Consider the following 18,866-nt stretch of genomic DNA (forward strand, 5'->3'; position numbering starts at 1 on the left):
GCCGAAGCACCGAGAGGGAGAGGGGGGTCGGACAAGGGTCCGATGCCACTCACCCCCTCGGAGCCGACGAGGGAGGTCCGGCGCCGAGATTCCTCCACGGAAGAAAACGGAGCCGAAGACAATTGTCTCGGCTCCGAAGTGACCACAGTCTCGGTTCCGACACGACCCGGCTCCGAACTCAAAAGAGTCAAGGAGGAAAGAGTTGATGGACGGGGCAGGCACCGACTGATGAGTCGGGCTCTGAAGCATCTGGGCTAGTGCCTCGGACTTAAGTAGTCGACTCACCACCCTCTGAAGGTCATGATCGGAAAGCCTCGATGACCTAGAGGAATGAGACCTTTGGCTCCGTTCAGACAGCAGGGGAGATCCTGGAGCCGAATGAACGGAGCCAAGAGAAGGTGACCTAGACCTCTTTCTGGTTGTCGGCTCCGAAGATCTTGTCGGAGCCGACACGGGTACCTCGATAACCTCGGCTCCGGCTGGAGCCGAGGAAGCCACAGAAACTGTGGACTGAGTCTTATCGGCTCCAGCCGGAGCCGATAAAGGCAAAGGTTGAACAACCTGAGGTCTCGGCTCAGAAGCCGGAGCCGAAGACCTCGATGCCTTAGAGGGCTTCCCTGTTGGAACTGACAGGGAATCCTCTGGTTTTAACAAGCCTCTCAGAATCAACTTGTTTTTTCTCTCCTGCAGGACCCTGGGGCTGAAGCCATGGCACACAGCACAGGAGTCCTGCAGGTGCAAAGGCCCCAGACAATAGACACAAGAAGTGTGAGCGTCTGTCAGAGACATTTTCTGACAGCACGCATCACACTTCTTGAATCCAGAGACCTTTGCTTCCTTTGACATTTTCCTAACTGACAGGTGTACACTAACACACACCCAAACACACAGTTATACCCTGTCAGAAAAATTTATTAATACTAAAAATAATAACAATTTTAGTAAAATACTAACAATTAAGCACAAAAAAGTTAAAGTAACTACACAAACACACCCTAGGAAGGGAAGGCCAAAGGCCCAAGGGAAGAACCAACGGTTCTTTTAATAAGAAAACGGGGAAAAATAGGGTCGGGGATAAAGTTCTATATCCTACACTAATTTAGGAAGAATAAAAGTTAAAAGGGGAAAAAAAGAGTAACTTTTTGTATAAAAAGCTAACACTCACCAGGAACCGGTAGAAGCAACCAACCTCGAAGCTGTAGCGGCAAACAAGATCTGAGGTAACTCTCGCCTAGCATTGTGGGATATAAGGGGAGCCTCGAGCCGGTGGAACCAACTCTCGAGCTTTTAGAGTGGCCGAGTCGGAGCCGAGGTCGGCTCCGAACCCATCCAGCAAGAATGAAGGCGAGATAGACAACTTAACATTCACCATTAACAATATACTAAGACAGAGAAGAAAAGTTTTTTTTTGGATAGGGAATGGGGAAACAAGAGAAAAAAAGAAACAGAAAAACCAACAATGGTAAAAAAGCTACAACAGTGTCGTAGCGGGAGGAGATTACTAACAATAGTATCTAAGTAGTACAGAAATAAAAAGTATGATAGATGGAAGAAAATGCAAGAAAAAAAACAGGAAATTTATAAATGAAGACAAGGGATAGTAATATAAAAAGTTTTTGAAGTAAGACATTCAATGTTAAACAGTCACCATTCTAGCTTTGCATGACTGTGTATTTGTGTGAAGCAAGCTGGACTACTCTACTGTGTTTGACTACAGTGTGTTTGTATGAAATGTAAATGTACTCAGTCATTTGTGAAAAGCAATTTGAAATACTTGTGCTGTTGCATTTTTTTAAATCATAACCAGATAGATGAGATGGATGCTCACAGTCAATAAAGTGGCTGTAACTGATGGGTACAAGAGAGTGTATGTGCATAAAAGTGACTTAAGCCTCTTATTTTATCACAGCTGGGTTTGCAGGAGCAATGTCACAGCATACATTGTACTTGATAAAATTAGTGTAAATTATCTGTTGCACTGACTTATGAATGTATGTATATGGGGTTGATTGCAGTGCATCCAAGAATAACTAGTTAGCCATAATTTATTTTGTTTTATTTCACAGTCAGGCACTACCCATGTGTATAATAAGTGGCTGTTTTCAAGGGTCTTGGCAGGCTGAGTGTAAAAGCAACTGATAATTGCTATAGTGCTGCAGTGAACAGGATTGCCATCTCAAAGCACTTGGTTCTGTGGTCATGTTCTTGGCTGTGGTTCCTTCTGTGTAGAATATGCATGTCTGCCTTGCTTCTATTTGTGTTTTATCTAGATGTTCTAGTTTCCTCCACAACAGAAAAATATACCTTAGGTCAATTGGTGCTTCTACAATTTGCTTGTAGGAAAATATGCAGTATGTGTGCATGTCTGTATGCGTGCACATCTTGTGATAGACATGACTTCTCAAGGTCAGTCTTAGCATTCATATTTGCATGTGTGAAAGCATGGGGAAAATAATATCCCTGATTTTATTTGTGATCACACACAATACTGGGAAGGCATGTACATAGTTACTATCAGACATTAATATGCTGCATGTCTCTATACCCCTACTCCCATATTTCCAAAAGACCCCTAGAGGGCCCTTTCACAACAGCTGTCTCCAATCTAGGTTCAGGATATCCTTATAGTACTACAGGATTTTGTGAATATGTTTACTGGTATGACAGGGTACACCCATATGATAAACAAATTATCTGTACACAAGGCCACAGAGTCCCATAACATAGGCTTGAGTGAGTTAAGCAGACCCAAAGAGAGGAACAGCAGGAGATGTTTAATCCTGGATTAATCCAGGAGTCCATTAACCTATTTGTGCTTTAAAATGTTTTATGAAAAAATGTAAGCTAATAGATCAATATATTATTTTTTAATACACAGTAATAGCATATATTCTTGATACCGAATCTGAAATAATCATGCAGGCCAGTGGGTAGAGGTGGAGTTGGTGCAACAGATGGAGATGTTAGCTGAGGGCTCCACCAATATGGTCCCAATTGAGTCATGAAATTGCCAAGGCCAGCTGTGTGTGTATGTGTGTGTTTGTATGCATGTATGTATGTACAGGGATAGTACATGAGTGGTTCTTTGAGAATCTATTCATGATTTCTTGTTGGGATCATGTATTTATGTGGGAGTGTGTATGTTTGTCAGATGGATGACTGTTGCCTGATGTGACCTGCAGCTGGTATGAATGGAGCGATCAAGTTTGCAGAATGTGCAGTTACTGAGTGTGTGCATACATGTCTGTGTATGTGTATGAATCTGTGAGTTTCTGTACAGCTGCACGAGTGCCAGTATGTCTGTGCAGGGCTTATACCTTTGTGTGTCTGTGGGTGGTATGCAATGGCCTGCACTACTTTGTAGCACAAGTTAGTGGGGTGCTCAAATGTGCACCAAAAAACTACTCAATTGAGCGATTTATAATCATGCAAATTCCGACTTAATGACATTGCCTTTGTGTGATTTTGTATGACAATGAATCACAAAATGGCACATCCCTGCAATTGAGAAATCCTGTTTTTCTCGTTAGAACAGTAGGTTAATTTGCATTTGTAATGTATACAAGGAGTATTTTTTTTTTGCCCATATGCATATTTTTCTGCTGGATAGTATGGTTTATTATGAATCCATTTTCGTGCCGAACTGATATGCTTTATCCTCACCCCATCACTACTAGTAGACAGACAGACACACACACACACACACACACACACACACACACACACACACACACACACACACACACACACACGCACAACTCATAAACATGAAAAATTTGGTCCCAAATGAGTTTGGTACACAGATTTTAATTACATATTTCACATCATCTGAAGCTTTATGTTTATAGAATGTCTGCAGATTTACTGTAATGAATTCTGCTAAATTTGCTATGAAGTAACATGCTTCACCAATTCGGAAGTTCAGGAACAGCACATTCTGTGTGCTGTTTCATAAATGCCATATAATTATTATATACAATGAAGTTTAATAGCATTTATAGTGTGGCAATAGTCACAGATAAAGTATGCTCTTATTGTAATAACAAATACCTTTCTCAGCAGTGGTTGGTTTGGGTGCAACAGAAGCATCCGTTATTACCTCATTTTGGGGCAAACTTATCTCCTTGATATCACCAGTCAATGGAAGGGCTTTAAAAACTGAAAGAAAACAGAAACAATAACAATTTTCAATTAATTTCTGAATCATATGAAACTGTACAATACACTGTGCCTTCCTGCTTTTCTATACACATATACAAATGAAAGCTTTGTCAATACTCAGACATGAATACATGAAAGTACAAAATACAATGTGGGGGAAAGGAGAGTGTTACAGTGCTACAATGTTACTAAATATCTCAGCTGCTCATAAGAAGTCATGACTGAGCCTCATTCCAGTAGATCTTTCCGTGTAGGCAAAATTCCTATATAGACAACTCTCTTGCCTTTTAAAGTGGTTAAATGAACTCAATATTCTTACTGCTTGTAGTGACTTATTCCATTGCTTGGCATCCCTAGTGTGAAAGAAAAGTACAGTTGTGTGAGCAAATGTATCATAAAAGTAGATGTTCAAATAGATCATTGTTGCAGTACACTAAGCTATTCAGGTTATATCCAGCCAAGGATATGACCAACTGTCCAGCTTTTCAAAGTTTATGAGCACCTTCAATGTGCCCTAACTGTTAGAAGTTTGAGAAGAGCTACATTTAGGCTGACAGTTAGAGCACAGAACAGCTTAGAGCTTTCTTAACCCAAGAAGTGAGTCAATAGCCCCAAAAGTAAGAAATGCTAGGAAAGGAGGAGAAGGGTAACTATATACACAAAAATATAAACACTCATATGCTGGCAATGCATAATAAACAAAAAAGGGGGTATGGAGGAAGGTACTGCAACAGTGATATACTACGATTATGGGGCATTTACTTATACAACTGCATTATGCTCATCATTAGATTACTTGTACTAGCCAAAGCTATTCAGGGAGGTTGCCATAGCTTAGAAACAAATAGTGATGAGGAAAGGGCATAAAGAATCCAGGAATCCCAGGAGAATGCTCTTAGCAAAGCCTGTTCTGGACCTGCAAAAGGAACATTTTAAAAGTATGTACATATGAACAATTTGCTGTTTCTAGAATACTTTGAGTCTACTCCTTTACAGACAGCCATAGAAGAAGCCAAATCCCTGGCAGAGTAGGCCACAATGCTTGGAAGTGAACTGTTATGGTAAGCATACGAAAAGGATATAGAATAAGAGAAGAAAAGGAAATAGCATAAGACAACAATCTTGAAATTGCTTTGACACTGGTTGCTCTTTTTCTTACTTTCATATGAGACAAACAGCTGATCAGCTTTCCTAAAGGATTAAATTTTGTCCAAGCAGTATCTGCGCTGCCTCTGAACATACAGAGTATGAAGGGTTTCGTCTTTGTTTTTAGGTTACAGAAAGTATATGGGGAGGTTAATGTACTGGCTCAAGGTAAACTCTGAGAACACTAAGCTTAAAAGGATTTGTTCTCAAAGAAACCATGTCCTTCTGAAAATCGAGGCAGGGCTAGCTCACCGTAACAGATTGTAACTCAGATATCCTTATTCCAAGAGTCAGAGCAACAATTTCAAATTAAACTGACAAACGTGTTCAAATAGAAGAAAAGTTACCTTTTCAAGCACAAAATTAAGATCCCAAGGAAGTGCCACCTGTATTCTAGGTGGATGGATATGTTCATAGTTTCATAGTAAATTTCCTTTCAAAAACTGTTTGACTTAAGGAAAAGCAGAAAGAGAGATATCCAAAGGCAGTCAAACAGAAATTACTAACAGATTTACATTGACAGAGGAGTAAGAAAGGTTCTAAGATAATAACTCACCCAAATAATTAAGAACCAAAAACAAGTGGGCATTAAGAGTCCTGGTTCTTGGAGTGACACCTACTAGAAAATCTTTTCCACTTACACATGTAACATATTTTTTATCATCCTTCAGTGCCTGCTGCGCATGCTCAGAAAAAAGCTGCCTAAAAGGTATTAACATTCTCTCATCCAGGCAAACAACTGAAGAGTTTTCAGGTGGTTTGTCAAACAATTTCTGTCTTGCGTGAGTAAACCCACTTTGTGGAGAAGCTTGTGGTAATTTAATTGCCCTTGTCCAGTTTCAAAAGAAGGGAGAATGACTGCTACCTGGGCCAAAAGGGGGGGTCACTACCACAATTTCTGGGAAGTCCTTCTGGATCTTTGGAAGCAGTATTGTTTATAATTAGCTTAGTTGCTAATTAATTAGAATTAGAAGCTCATTTTTTTAATTAGAATTAGCTGTCTGAGATCTAATTAATTAGAATTAGCAAATGTTGAAACTAATTAGGGTAATTAGATTTTTAATTAGCAACTTATTGCCAACTCTCTTAACTTGCAACTTGTCAATCCAAGTGTTCAACTTGAAAATAATGTAGTCAATGTCAAATCATAAAAGTTAAACAGCATCTCTAAGCACATTTACCTAAATAATAAACTGCACAGTAAAACAGTTTACCTTCATTTTGTCGAGAATGGTATGTGCGATCATGCATTTGCGCAACTCGACAGAGCAAATTATGGAACACTTCAGAGGACAAATGTCCATAAAACAATTTTCGACAATTGTCCATGTGTCCGAATGGCATAGTGCATTCGCATTATAGCCATTCAAACCTCTGTGAGTCGGTGTTGCATTTTTTTGCTGTTGCCCTTTCGATCTAATGCACGTCAGACAACGGACACATGACCTAATGAAGGTAAACCCAGTAAAACATATTTAGAACCATAAAATAGTAACATCATCAAATAGTAATGTTCATCAATTGGCCTCTGTTGCACTTGGCAATGATAAACAACTCCAGTGATGCATCACTAAGTCTACTTTGTCTAGCTGAAACAATGTAGCCAGCAGCATTTAAAACCCTTTCAATGTTTGCTGAAGTAGCAGGTACATAACTTGTATAAGGTTGGAAATGAATCTTGGCACCCAGTGTCAGTAGACTAGCAGCTCCAAGCTGCTGCAAGGTGATGACAAATACAATCCCAATTCTGACTCAGCGCTGTTTGTTGCAGTGTTGCTGTTTTGCATCAAGTACAAAAACAGAATGTCCAGCTTTGTTGTGTGGTACTGATGCACGTGTGATTTCTTCTTCTGCAGGTAGTCAATGTTTATATAATTGACTTAGTAAGTGCATCTCAGTCAATAATGCCTGTCATGCTGCGTTGCTGTCACCTGGATCAGTTGTCCACCTCAGTTTGAATCTCGCATCCACAGCTGTTTTGATCAGGCCTGACGAAACAGATAATCACATCTGTTGCTCAACAATGCCAAGAGACCAGACTTGACTGATGTACAATGCTGTAGTTCAATCTTCTTTATGTGTTTCCTCAAGCCATTAATTGTCTGGAGAATCCGACTACTTGTCACAACAACTTCAGATTGCATGTGAACAGTAGCCAAATCAAATGAATTCAAGAGCTATTCCATTTCTTGTAGTACAGCAAAGTCAGTTGGTGCGACAGTAATTCTGGATGACAGAATATCGCAAACTCACTGAAGGGTTCCTTCGTGTTGTGATTTGATCATAACAATTGCCGAAATCATTGACAGTTTACTGTTCCATCGTGTACTGTTCAAGGATGGAATTCAGATAAATGCTTCTGCCTCCAACAACTCTGTAGCTCAGCATGACTTATGAAGAGTTAACACGAAACTATCACATTTGGCCAGGACATTGTTAATCTTTGGTGAGGCTTCAGCAAGTCCAGAGCGACCCACCAACTGCAAAGTATGTGCCATGCATGCGTACAGCACAGGTAATGAACTGCTAGCCTCTTCTTCAAGTTGTTGCCAATCAACTGGAACATGTTCCACCTCTTCTCCTGCTTCATCTTTATCACTTTCCTCCTCTTCATCTGCATCTAACACATTAACAGGCTTCAAGAATGCCTTCACCATGTTGATGGCATTAATTGTGACTATTCCGACGTGTGAATGGTTTCATAACAGACTGTTAAATTACAGAAATGTTTTCTACTATATGTGAGTCCGTAAACCTCTTCACACCCACCAGTCGGGTTTCCATCTTCTGACTGTGTATAAATGACAGGTTTACTCCAAAGTAGCCATGCATACAGCAACTGGACCATATATCAGCTTGGGCACAGCAAATACTGAGAATCATTTGTCATCTTCTCAATTTTTTTTATCACCTGTCTGCACTGATCTTGAACTTGCATGGTAAACATGATGGTTGTACAACACTCATTAGAAAACAAAATACTTCTTTTTGACCAGACTCAAAGGAAGCATATCTAACATGACAAATTTGATGATAGCATCATCGACTCTGTCACTCAAAATGCTTTGTGACGATGGATGAAAATAGAGAACAAAGACCGTCTAGATCCTGTTACAGGTTCTTCTTTTCATGTTTCTTTCTGCCTCATAAGTGCTGTATTTGCCAGGATTACATAGCTTTGAATGACTTACAAAATTAGAAGTCCTGCAAGAAAAGAATTACCATCGACTGGAAGCCTTGTTGGCTTCCAGTTGCTGTTAATTCTTTTCTTGCAGGCCTTACATGCTCCAGAAATCTGCATTTTATTATCGTTTATACATTTAGTTTAAAATCAGTGAAAAAAGTTGTAACAGAAGACGGAAGTTACATGCTGTGTAGGTAATTAGGTAAAGTGTGAATCGGAACTGAAACTGGAATGGGTTGCTGCTATGGTAAGACAGTAAATTAAAACACTGTTAGATTACTTCATTTCAATCACTGGTAAACATAACAGAAACTTATTTAATTTTATTTTGATTGTAAACTATATCTAATTAAGCTTCTAATTAAGACATTTTATTTAGAATTAGTTCAATATACCAAATTAAGCAGAATTAGAACTAGATGGTTATTTATTCTAATTAATTAGCATTAGAATTACCGCATTTTTTAATTAATTAGCTAATTCATTATAATTAGCTAATTAATTAAGCAACACTGTTTGGATGAACCCTGAAAAATCAAGTGAAGGGGTGGAGAAGCACAGAAGAGCATTCCCATTCATGAGCATGAGAAAGCAACTGTCTTTCAGGCCTGTTTGCAAGGAATCCTGGACAGAATTTCTTTAACTGTTTTAAAAGGAGGCAAATTGATCTGCATGAGGTGTTTGTCACAGCTGGACCAATTCTTGGAAGTACCTTGGAAGTACCCTGGGTGCAGTTTCCATTTGTGAGGGTCTGTCCTGGTTCTGCTTAGCTTGTCTGCTGTAATATTTTGCTGATGGAATGTATCAGGTCAGAAGTGGCTATTACAGCAAGTCTGCAAGGATGGGGGATGGGGAGATTTGGTACCCCACTGTTTATATACTGCATTACTCTAGTGCTGTCTGTATTAACTTGCAGAGCTCCTGATGACCAGTAATGATTCAAGGCTTTCAAAGCACACATCACTGCCATCATCTTTTGACATTTATGTGTTTTTGTCTGTCCTGTTTGTTCCACAGACCTTGCATTTTCACTCATTTTGATACTGCTCCCCAAGTCTGAAGTATCTGTTATGACAGAGTGAACATGAAACAGAAGGAAGAAGGAGAGACCTGGATTTTGAGAGAACTGGTCATCCCACCAGAGAACCTCCCAGCTTACTGGCATCTGAAAACATGAAGAGTGTTTATGTTTGATCCAGAATGACCTGAGGTACTACTAAATTTTCCTCATGTGAAGTCTGGAAAGGGAATAATATAAATCATATAAGCCATGTATCTCAAAATCTTGAGACATTTCTTGATAGCAGAGATTGGTTGGAAAAATCCATGAAGATCTTTAGGTATATCTCTACTGTATTTGAACGAAGAAAGGCTCCATGGGCAATATCGAACAGACATCCCAGGAAAACTATTCTGTGAGAAGGGATGAGGAAAGATTTTTTTGTTAAATTCACTTGAAACCCCAGAGTGAGTAGAAATTTCTTAACACTTATCAAGTACTCTGTAGAACTGGAAAAAGAGTCTACAAACATAAGACTGTGAAGATAGGTAAAGGCTGCCAGCCTAGCCAGATAGAATTCTGTACAAGGCTTGCTCTCTTAAATATGAAAAGACTGCATAGGATATTGAACTGCAAAAATGTAACAACAGTGCACTCTGCTGTAAGAAAGCTAAGGCAAGCATTTTATGACTGCTTTTGATGTCAAAATTCGGAGCTGATATGTCTAAACAGAGGCATCCTGCCTATTGTTTTAAGACCAGAGTTAATGGCTAGAATTTGCATGTATAAATGTCCATTATTGCTCTGGTTTCTGATCAGGTGTAAAGAATGTAAATGTAGTTTCTGCTAGCCTGGGAACACCAGAGAAGTGTGAAGAATTATGTCATGTAAAGCAGTTCTGTGTTATCAATTTAAAGAGAGAAAATCAGAGAGCTCAGAGCATTTTGTCTTGAGAACATCCAACATCACCAGCACTGCTTTGCTCTATATGTAAGTTATTTAAAATTGTGTTTTCTCTTAGATATAGCTAGGAAATAGGAAGATTAGACTACTTTGTTTTCCTGGGATGTCAGAACGTTTGCTACTGTATTATTTTAAGTATTTCTCTGTGATCTCTGAACGTTTGACTAGCACTGTGTAATAAGAAGTATTGTCTTGTGTTTTAATTATTTATTATTAAATATTTTTAAACCTTTCAACTGTGGCTGTTTTGTATAGAGATAATTTAAGCTCTAAGAGTACACTGCATGTGTATAGTGATAATGTACCAAGTCACTCCAAATAAGTCATGACTGTTAGGTTGCACCTACCATTTGGATAATAATATTGCACAGTAATAATTGGACACTCTTTTAAAGGCCTTTGAGTAGCTGATAAATATTAGCTGGGTGGTGGCAGTGATTTCTACCGTACAGTCTAGGTAAAAGGGGCACAGCTGGAGAACCTGTGCCAGCCTTCCCCAGGAGTGTCTGTGCGATTGTATAAACTGTTATTTCAAAGTGTGTGTGTCAGCTACGTGGGCAGGGACATGAAGCACTGGTTGGATAAAGAAGGTGCTGGAGGGTTTAGCTTGCCCACTAGGCTGAGATTTGGACCATATAGCTGTGCCAGTGGGGAGTCTTACTGGGGACCTGGAGAGAAAGGGAGAAACCAGCCCCAGACTGACTGTGATCTCTGTGTGCTCTTAAGGGAAATTGTACTTTACTGTGTGTGTGCATTTATTATCCCTCCTCTATATGGACGCCCCTCACTGGTGTTATTGGTGAGGATTGAGGCTCCTTGATTGCTGGGCCAGGGCATGGGCATCACATATTAATTGTTTGGCAGTGGTGGGATATCCACACCACATATTAATTGGTTGGCAAATACTAATTGGCTTATAGTGGTGTGGGTAGAGTGAATTCCTGTAGCTTATGTACAGTGATCACTGAAGGTGTTTTGTACTCTAAATCAACCACGCAGTGAATACTCAGAGTTCAGATCACAATTGTTTGATTTCTTCTGTTAACTTAGTCAGAGAGAGCAGGCAGCAGGTCTGCAGAGGAGTACAGAAATCTGACAAGGAGCCATCTGGCTGAGATGTGCCAGGCTAGGGGACTGGTGAATAGAAACCTGACTAAGGCAGACCTGACTGCAGCCTTGGTCAGAGCTGAATCAGAAAACAGCAACCAGGAAGATGATCAGACTGGCAGTGGAGATGTACCACCCTCAGAGAATGGACAGCTCAATCTTTCTGCATAGGACTTAAAAATCCATCTGGAGCTAAAGAGACTTGAGTTGGAGGCTAGGCGTTTGCAAATAGAAGCAGCTGAGAGACTCAGACGTCTGCAGGCTGAGGAGAATGAGAAACTGCTATGCCTGGAAGCTGAGGAAAAGGAGAGGTGGCATGAGAAGGAAATGCTCACTCTTCGCCAGAGTCATGGAGGTAATGGGGAAGGGAGTAACTGGACCCCAGAAGCACAAACGATCAGTAAATTTCTTCCAACGTTTAAAGAGGGGAATCATTTTGATAGTTTCATTCATATGTTTGAGAGGGTATGTAAACATATGATGTTGACCAAAGGCTCAGGGTACGGTTCCTGACCCCCTTACTCCATGGTAAAGCTGTAACTGTGTTGTCTAAACTTGCTGATTGTGAATATTTTGATTATACTGCTGTTAAAAATCACTTGTTAGAATGTTTTAAGCTAACACCTGAAACTTATAGGAAAAAGTTTTGTGAGCATAGACGCAAGGCAGATGAAAGTGTGTGTGAATATGTTGCTGAATTGAGCGCTTATTTTCATAGGTGGGTGAGTGGATGTCAGGTCACCACTTCTGAAGGAATGGCAGACCTTTTGGTGATGGAACAAGCCCTTAGCACTTTGCCTGAGGACAAGAGGATCTGGTTAGCTGAGAGACAATGTGCTACTTCAGATGAGTTGGGGAAGAAGGGAGACCTACACCTAACAAGCAGGGCATCCCTGCACAGGAAAGGGACCCCCAGTAGGGCTCATGGGTCTAAAAGAACCCATGGTGGGCAGCAAAGACTTCCCCAACAAAAATCTGCCAGTAGCAGGGGAAGCTGCTAGTCCAGGTACATGTCCAGGACCTAGGGTTAAATGTTTTGAATGCAACCAGTGGGGCCATATGGCATACAGATGTCCATGGAGGCAAGGTGAGGAACAAATGGTGAGACAGCCAGTAAGTGGGAAAGACAAAATGCCAATAGTAGGTTGTCTTGAGACAACAGGGGTACCGAACTACCATCCTGCAGATGTCTTGATAGGGAAGGATTTGGGTGAGGCAGTACTATGTGTTAATGCAGTTACATGCAGTCAGGCTTCGAGACAAGCATGTGGGTCTGGTAGCCTGGGGAAGGCCCAGACAGACCGCATATTTGCAGCCATGACTGGTGAGGTGGTTACTTCAGGGAGGCAGCTACGATGCAGCAGTGAGACTGAAGGTGAGCCACAGCTGCTTGTGGGTACTGATGTTCCCTTGGACAGAGTGACTGCAAAGGTAGAGGTGAGTAGTAGTATGACAGTGAGGCACCACTGTCAGAGGATCCCAGACTTCCTGTGGAAGGGGAGCTGGGAAGGGTTACAAAGACATAGTTGAGACAGGCTCAGCGCTCAGACCCTACATTGCAAGGCCTGAGGCAGGTAGCTTGGAAGGCACCTGATTCTCAAGGGAAGGAGGAATCTGTATACTGGGACAAAGGGTTACTGTATAGACAGTGGATCCCTGAGGGAAGAGTAGAAGGTGAGAGGGTACAGCAGTTGGTAATGCCTAGAGCCTACCATCTGGTGCTTCTAGCCGTAGCTCATGATATTCCCTTTGCAGGTCATATGGGCATAAAATGTACAAAGAGACATATTATGCAGAACTTCTATTGGCCTGGAATTTCCAGAGATGTAACAGGGTACTGCAGGACCTGTGAGCAGTGCCAAAAGGTAGGCAAGGCAGGAGGCTAGGTGAGAGTTCCCTTGATGCCTTTGCCTGTGATTGAAGAGCCATTTCAGAGGGTAGCTATGGATATTGTGGGGCCACTGAGTACCCCAAGTTCTACAGGGAAAAAGTATATCCTAGTGGTAGTAGATTATGCTACACGATACTCTGAGGCAGTGTCTCTGTCCTCCATTGAGGTAGAAAAGGTAGCAAATGCTTTGTTAGAGATTTTCAGCAGGGTAGGTTTCCTAAAAGAAATACTGACAGACAGAGGTGCCAATTTCATGTCAGACCTACTGGCTTGCCTGTGGAAGTACTGTGGGGTGAAGCACCTAAAGACCACCCCCTACCATCCCCAGACTAATGGTCTTGTTGAGAGGTTAAACTCTACAATCAAGTCCATGCTACCAGCATTTGCAGACCAGTTTAAGAGGGAGTGGGACAAATATTTGCTCCATCTGTTGTTTGCTTACAGAGAGGTTCCCCAGGAATCTACAAATTTTTTACCCTTTGAGTTGCTGTATGGGTATAGTGTGAGGGGACCTCTAGATTTAATTCAAGATGAGTGGGAAGGTGAGTGTGAACCTCACAAGGAGTGTGTTATGGCATATGTCCTAAACCTCAGGACAAGGTTCAGGGAACTCATGGGCTTGGCCCAGGAGAACCTGGCAGAAACCCAACAACAGAAAAAGGTATGGTATGACAGGAATACTTGAGCTAGAGAGTATGCTATAGGGCAGCAGGTAATGGTTCTCATTCCTGTCAGACACAACAAGCTGCAAGCAGCTTGGGAGGGACCCTACAAGGTGGTAAGAAAGGTAAGTGATGTTAACTACATGGTGGAACTGCTTAGCAGGAGGCAGGGGCACAAGTTGTACCATGTTAACATGATGAAATCTTACCATGATAGGGAGGCCCTTGTGCTATGCATTTGCAGTGGATTGCAGGAGGAGACTGAGGAAGATCTGGTGACTGATCTCCTCAGTGAGGCTCGGACTGACACCTCAGTGGAAGGGGTAGCAATGTTCCAGCAGCTATCTCCTACCCAAGTTCAAGAAATCAGAGCAGTGTTACAGGAGTTTGGGGACATGTTCATTGGGAAACCAGGGTGCACCCACCTGGTGCAGCACCAGGTAGATACAGAACCCCCAAAGGCCTATTAGGCAGGCCCCTTATAGGGTGCTTGACACTCTGACGGAGGAGATACAAGAAATGTTGGAACTAGGGGTGATTCAATAGTCCAACAGTCCCTGGGCCTCCCCAATGGTGCTGGTGCCAAAGAAAGATGGCAGCACCAGGTTGTGTGGACTACATAAAATTAAATAGTCACTCAGAGGCTTGCCCTATGCCTAGGGCAGATGAGGGCCTAGAGCAGCTGGGTGGGGCTAAGTATCTTACAACCATTGATCTTACCAAGGGTTACTGGCAGGTACCCTTGACTCCCAGTGCTAGAGAGAAGTCAGCTTTTGTGACTCCTTTTGGCTTGTATGAGATCACAAAGATGCCATTTGGGATGAAGAATGCCCCAGCAACTTTCCAGAGACTAGTAGATCATATCCTAGCAGTAGCAGGAGGGTTTGCCCTTGCTTACCTAGATGATATTTCCATCTACAGCCATTCCTGGCAAGAGCACTTTCAATTTGTTTAGAATTGTGTTTTCTCTTAGATACAGCTGTGCCTCTTTTACCCAGACAATACAGTAGAAATCACTGCCACCACCCAGCTAATATTTCTCAGCTACTCAAAGGCCCTTGAAAGGGTATCCAATTACTACTGTGCAATATTACTATCCAAATGGTAAGTGCAACATATTTGGAGTGACTTGGTACAGCATCACTATATACATGCAATTTACTCTTACAGCTTAAATTATCTCTACACAAAACAGCCACAGTTGAAAGGGTTAAAAATATTTAATAATAAATAATAAAAATGCAAGACAATATTTCTTACTACACAGTGCTAATCAAGAGTGCAGAGATCACAGAGAAATACTTAAAATAATACAGTAGCAAAAGTTCTGACATCACAGAAAAACAAAGTAGTCTAATATTCCTATTTCCTAGCTATATCTAAGAGAAAACACAATTCTAAACAAATTACATATAGAGCAAAGCAGTGCCAGTGATGTTGGATGTTCTCAAGACAAAATGCTCTGAGATCTCTGATTCTCTCTCATTAAATTGATAACACAGAGCTGTTTCACATGACATCATTCTTCACACTTCTCTGGTGTTCCCAGGCTAGCAGAAACTACATTTACATTCTTTACACTTGGTCAGAAAGCAGAGACATAAAGGACATTTATACATGCAAACTCTAGCCATTAACTCTGGTCTTAAAACAATAGGCAGGATGCCTCCCTCTAGACATATCGGCACCAAATTTTGGCATCAAAGACAGTCATAAAATGCTTGACTTAGCTTTCTTAGAGCAGAGAGCACTGTTGTTACATTTTTGCAGTTCAATATCCAATGTAGTTTTTTTCACATTTAAGAGAACAAGCCTGTGGCTTACATTATGATTTACAAGTGACAGAATTATCTACAGAATTCTATCTGGCTAAGCTGGCAGCCTTTACCTATCTTCACAAAGACAATCATCCAAATATAGAAAATGGGGATGCCTTAAAGTCTGCAATAAGCAGCTACTGGAGCCAGATATTTTGTAAATACACATGGAGCAGTAGCTAGTTCAAGGGCTAAAAGAGAAAACTGATAGTGCAAGCCAAACAAACAAAATCTCGCAAAATGTTTGTCAACAGGAATTTGGTGGTAGGTGACTTTTAAGTCTAGCTTTACTATGAAAGTAAGGCATAAAAGGTAACAGGGTCTAAAGGAATAATATTTTGAACTTTGGGACCTTGAGAAAAAGATTGAGAAAAGAGAGGTCTAGCACTGGTCTCCAAGTTCCCTCTTTCTTTAGCACCAGAAAAATCTTTGAATAAAGCCCTTTGCCCATCTGGCTAGAAGGTTCTAGTTCTATGACAGCCTCACATATCATTTGCTCCAGAAATGGAGAAAACAGGGGTATCTGGTTTACTGACAAGGAAGAATCCCTTGAAAAGGAAGATAGGAGTCTCACTGCCAGCTGTACCCTTCTGAATGACTTTCATACCCATTTATTTGAAATAATCTGGTGCCACTGAAGAAAAGGTAGACTCAGAGAGAGGGAGAGATTGCTGAGGGGGGGTTGACCTGAAGAAGCAATTAGTCATATTGACTTATACAACTGTACTTGATTTTGAGAGGCTTTCCTTTTCTTTTGGGAGCTTCCTTGCCATTGCTTTTTAAAATCAAGTTTGCTGGCACCTTGCTAATTAAATTGCTTTCTGAAAAAAAAGATGGAAGGAATTTTTTATTTGCTTTAAAAAGAAAGTTAGAAAATTTGGGTCACCCCTTGAATCATCTTTCCACTCTCATCAAATCTCTGAAGAACCTCAGCAAAAGAAGGGCCATATAGAACTTCCCTGTCCATAGGATAATTTAAAATCTTAAACATAACATCTTCTGGTAAATTTTGGGAACATAACCAAGCAAATATCCTCATGACTGACCCAGATACAGCAGTTCTGGAGACAGTAACAGCAGAATCATAAGAACACTTGAAAGAATGTTTGATTATAAAAGAAAATAGATAAAATAGAGGCATTCAAAAGTTCACAGATTCATGGGTTCATAGAAGGTTACTTCCAACTTCCTCTGTCCAGCAGGGACATGGGCACCATGCCAGGAGTGAATTTGCGGTCACCCACAGCTTCATAGATTCATAGGTGTTTACTAGTCTAATGACCATAATGGCCTTTTTAAGCCGAGCCATGCATACATACCTATCTCTCCAGCAGGTCCTATTTATATCACAGGCAAGGTTTAAGTCTTTTGAACAGTAATTCTGGTGCTGTTTGTTTTGTAGATACGAGGAGGTCCATCAGAGTGGGGTCTGACAATGCCCTGTATGCCAGGCATATATCTCCTCTCAAAAGCCTGTTGGAGACAGAATACAGGGATAGGGCCTTCAGCCGGTCTGCATAGGTCATATTACTTACACCCTGTATTCATTTAGTGAGGAACCTCTGCGGACGTCCCAGTTGTTGGATATGCCTGGTTAAGTACATACCAAAGGGGGCATTGTACTCAATGCTAGGTTTAATGAATGCCGAATACAGTAGAACAATGACTTATTTGGACTTAGATGCCATACCTTTGTTTATAAGTTACGCAACACAGAATGATTTCCTCATCGCTGTAGATACGTGATGGTCAAAGGCTAGATTACTATCTATGTGTATCCCTACGTCCCTGACTATTGGGTCAACTCTAAGGGGTGTGTTGTCAATATGATAGTTACCAGGGATGGATGACTTCCCAAAGGATACTATTATGCATTTCTTGGCATTTAGTTTTACTCCATGGCTCTGACACCATTTTTTATCTGTGTCAGCCCCTCCTGGAGAACATTTGTGTCAGTGTAAGATTCAATGACAACTCCTAATTTGCAATCATGTGCAAATGTAGTCAGCCAGAGACCACGGACATTGGCCTTGACTTTTGAGAAGTAAATTCCAAAAAGGAGCTCTCAAAGGACTGATCCCTGAGGGACTCCACTTGTGACTGGCTTCTTTGTAAAGGTGGACTCCCCAATTCTAACTTCCTGGGTTCTGTCTGGGTGACATACGGGTTTGTCCCTAACCTCTTGAGTTTGTCAACAATGCCCAAGTGGGGTACTATGTCAAATGTGTTGACCAGGTCAAGGTAGGCAGTGTGAATGATTTTGCTCTTATCCATTGCTTTGGTGACCTTCTCAAGGAAGTCCACTGGGTTGAGTAGAAATGGCCTGCCCCTGACAAACTGGGTTGGGTCCAGTGTCTGGAGGTTTACTATATCTCTATTGACCATCTCCATGATAACTCTTTTCATGGCTTTAAATATAAGACTAGTGAGATTTACGGGTCTGTAGTTTCCAGGGTCTGTAGATGGCCCTTCTTTGTGCAAAGGGATGACTGTTGCCTTTCTCCATTCATCAGGCATGAAGCCAATTTGGAGGCTACAGTTAAACAGTAATTCCAGAGGTCCTGATAGGTCATATTTCATGCTATTTAGAAGGCATCCTAGATATTGTCTGGGCCCACTGATGCAGTGTTCTTGGTCTTAGAGAGAGCATTAAAGACCTGTTTCTTAGTGATAGTAGGGGGAGTTATATTTGATGATATTTCCTGAGGGAAGGTTGAGGGGAAGAGAGGGGTAAAGTTGGAGCTGAATTTATCAGCCAGGAGGTTTGCTATATCTTCTGGCTCACTGTAGGTGGCTCCATTTACAATGAGTTCTGCATACAATTGTGTATTGCATTTGAGGTTGCGGACATAGCTAAACAATGCTTTGTGGCTGTCCTTGGCCTGGGAGGCCAAACTTACCTCAAATTTGGCTTTAGTAGACTTTATTTGTCCTC

At 41.2% G+C, this 18,866-nt stretch overlaps 1 protein-coding gene across 1 annotated transcript in view; it reads right to left on the bottom strand.

The window, feature by feature from the left end:
* The window catches only part of KIAA0319 (KIAA0319 ortholog), a 2,335,945-nt gene that overhangs the window by 1,519,736 nt on the left and 797,343 nt on the right, over window positions 1-18,866 (bottom strand). Inside the window, exon 5 of the mRNA XM_044065978.1 lies at window positions 4,051-4,158. Coding sequence (XP_043921913.1) covers window positions 4,051-4,158 — 108 coding nt within the window. The remainder of the gene's footprint in view (window positions 1-4,050; window positions 4,159-18,866) is intronic.

Source organism: Protopterus annectens, chromosome 3.part0 (genome assembly GCF_019279795.1).
Source record: "Protopterus annectens isolate FY-2018-M chromosome 3.part0, PAN1.0, whole genome shotgun sequence".
NCBI classification, from domain to species: Eukaryota; Metazoa; Chordata; order Ceratodontiformes; family Protopteridae; genus Protopterus; species Protopterus annectens.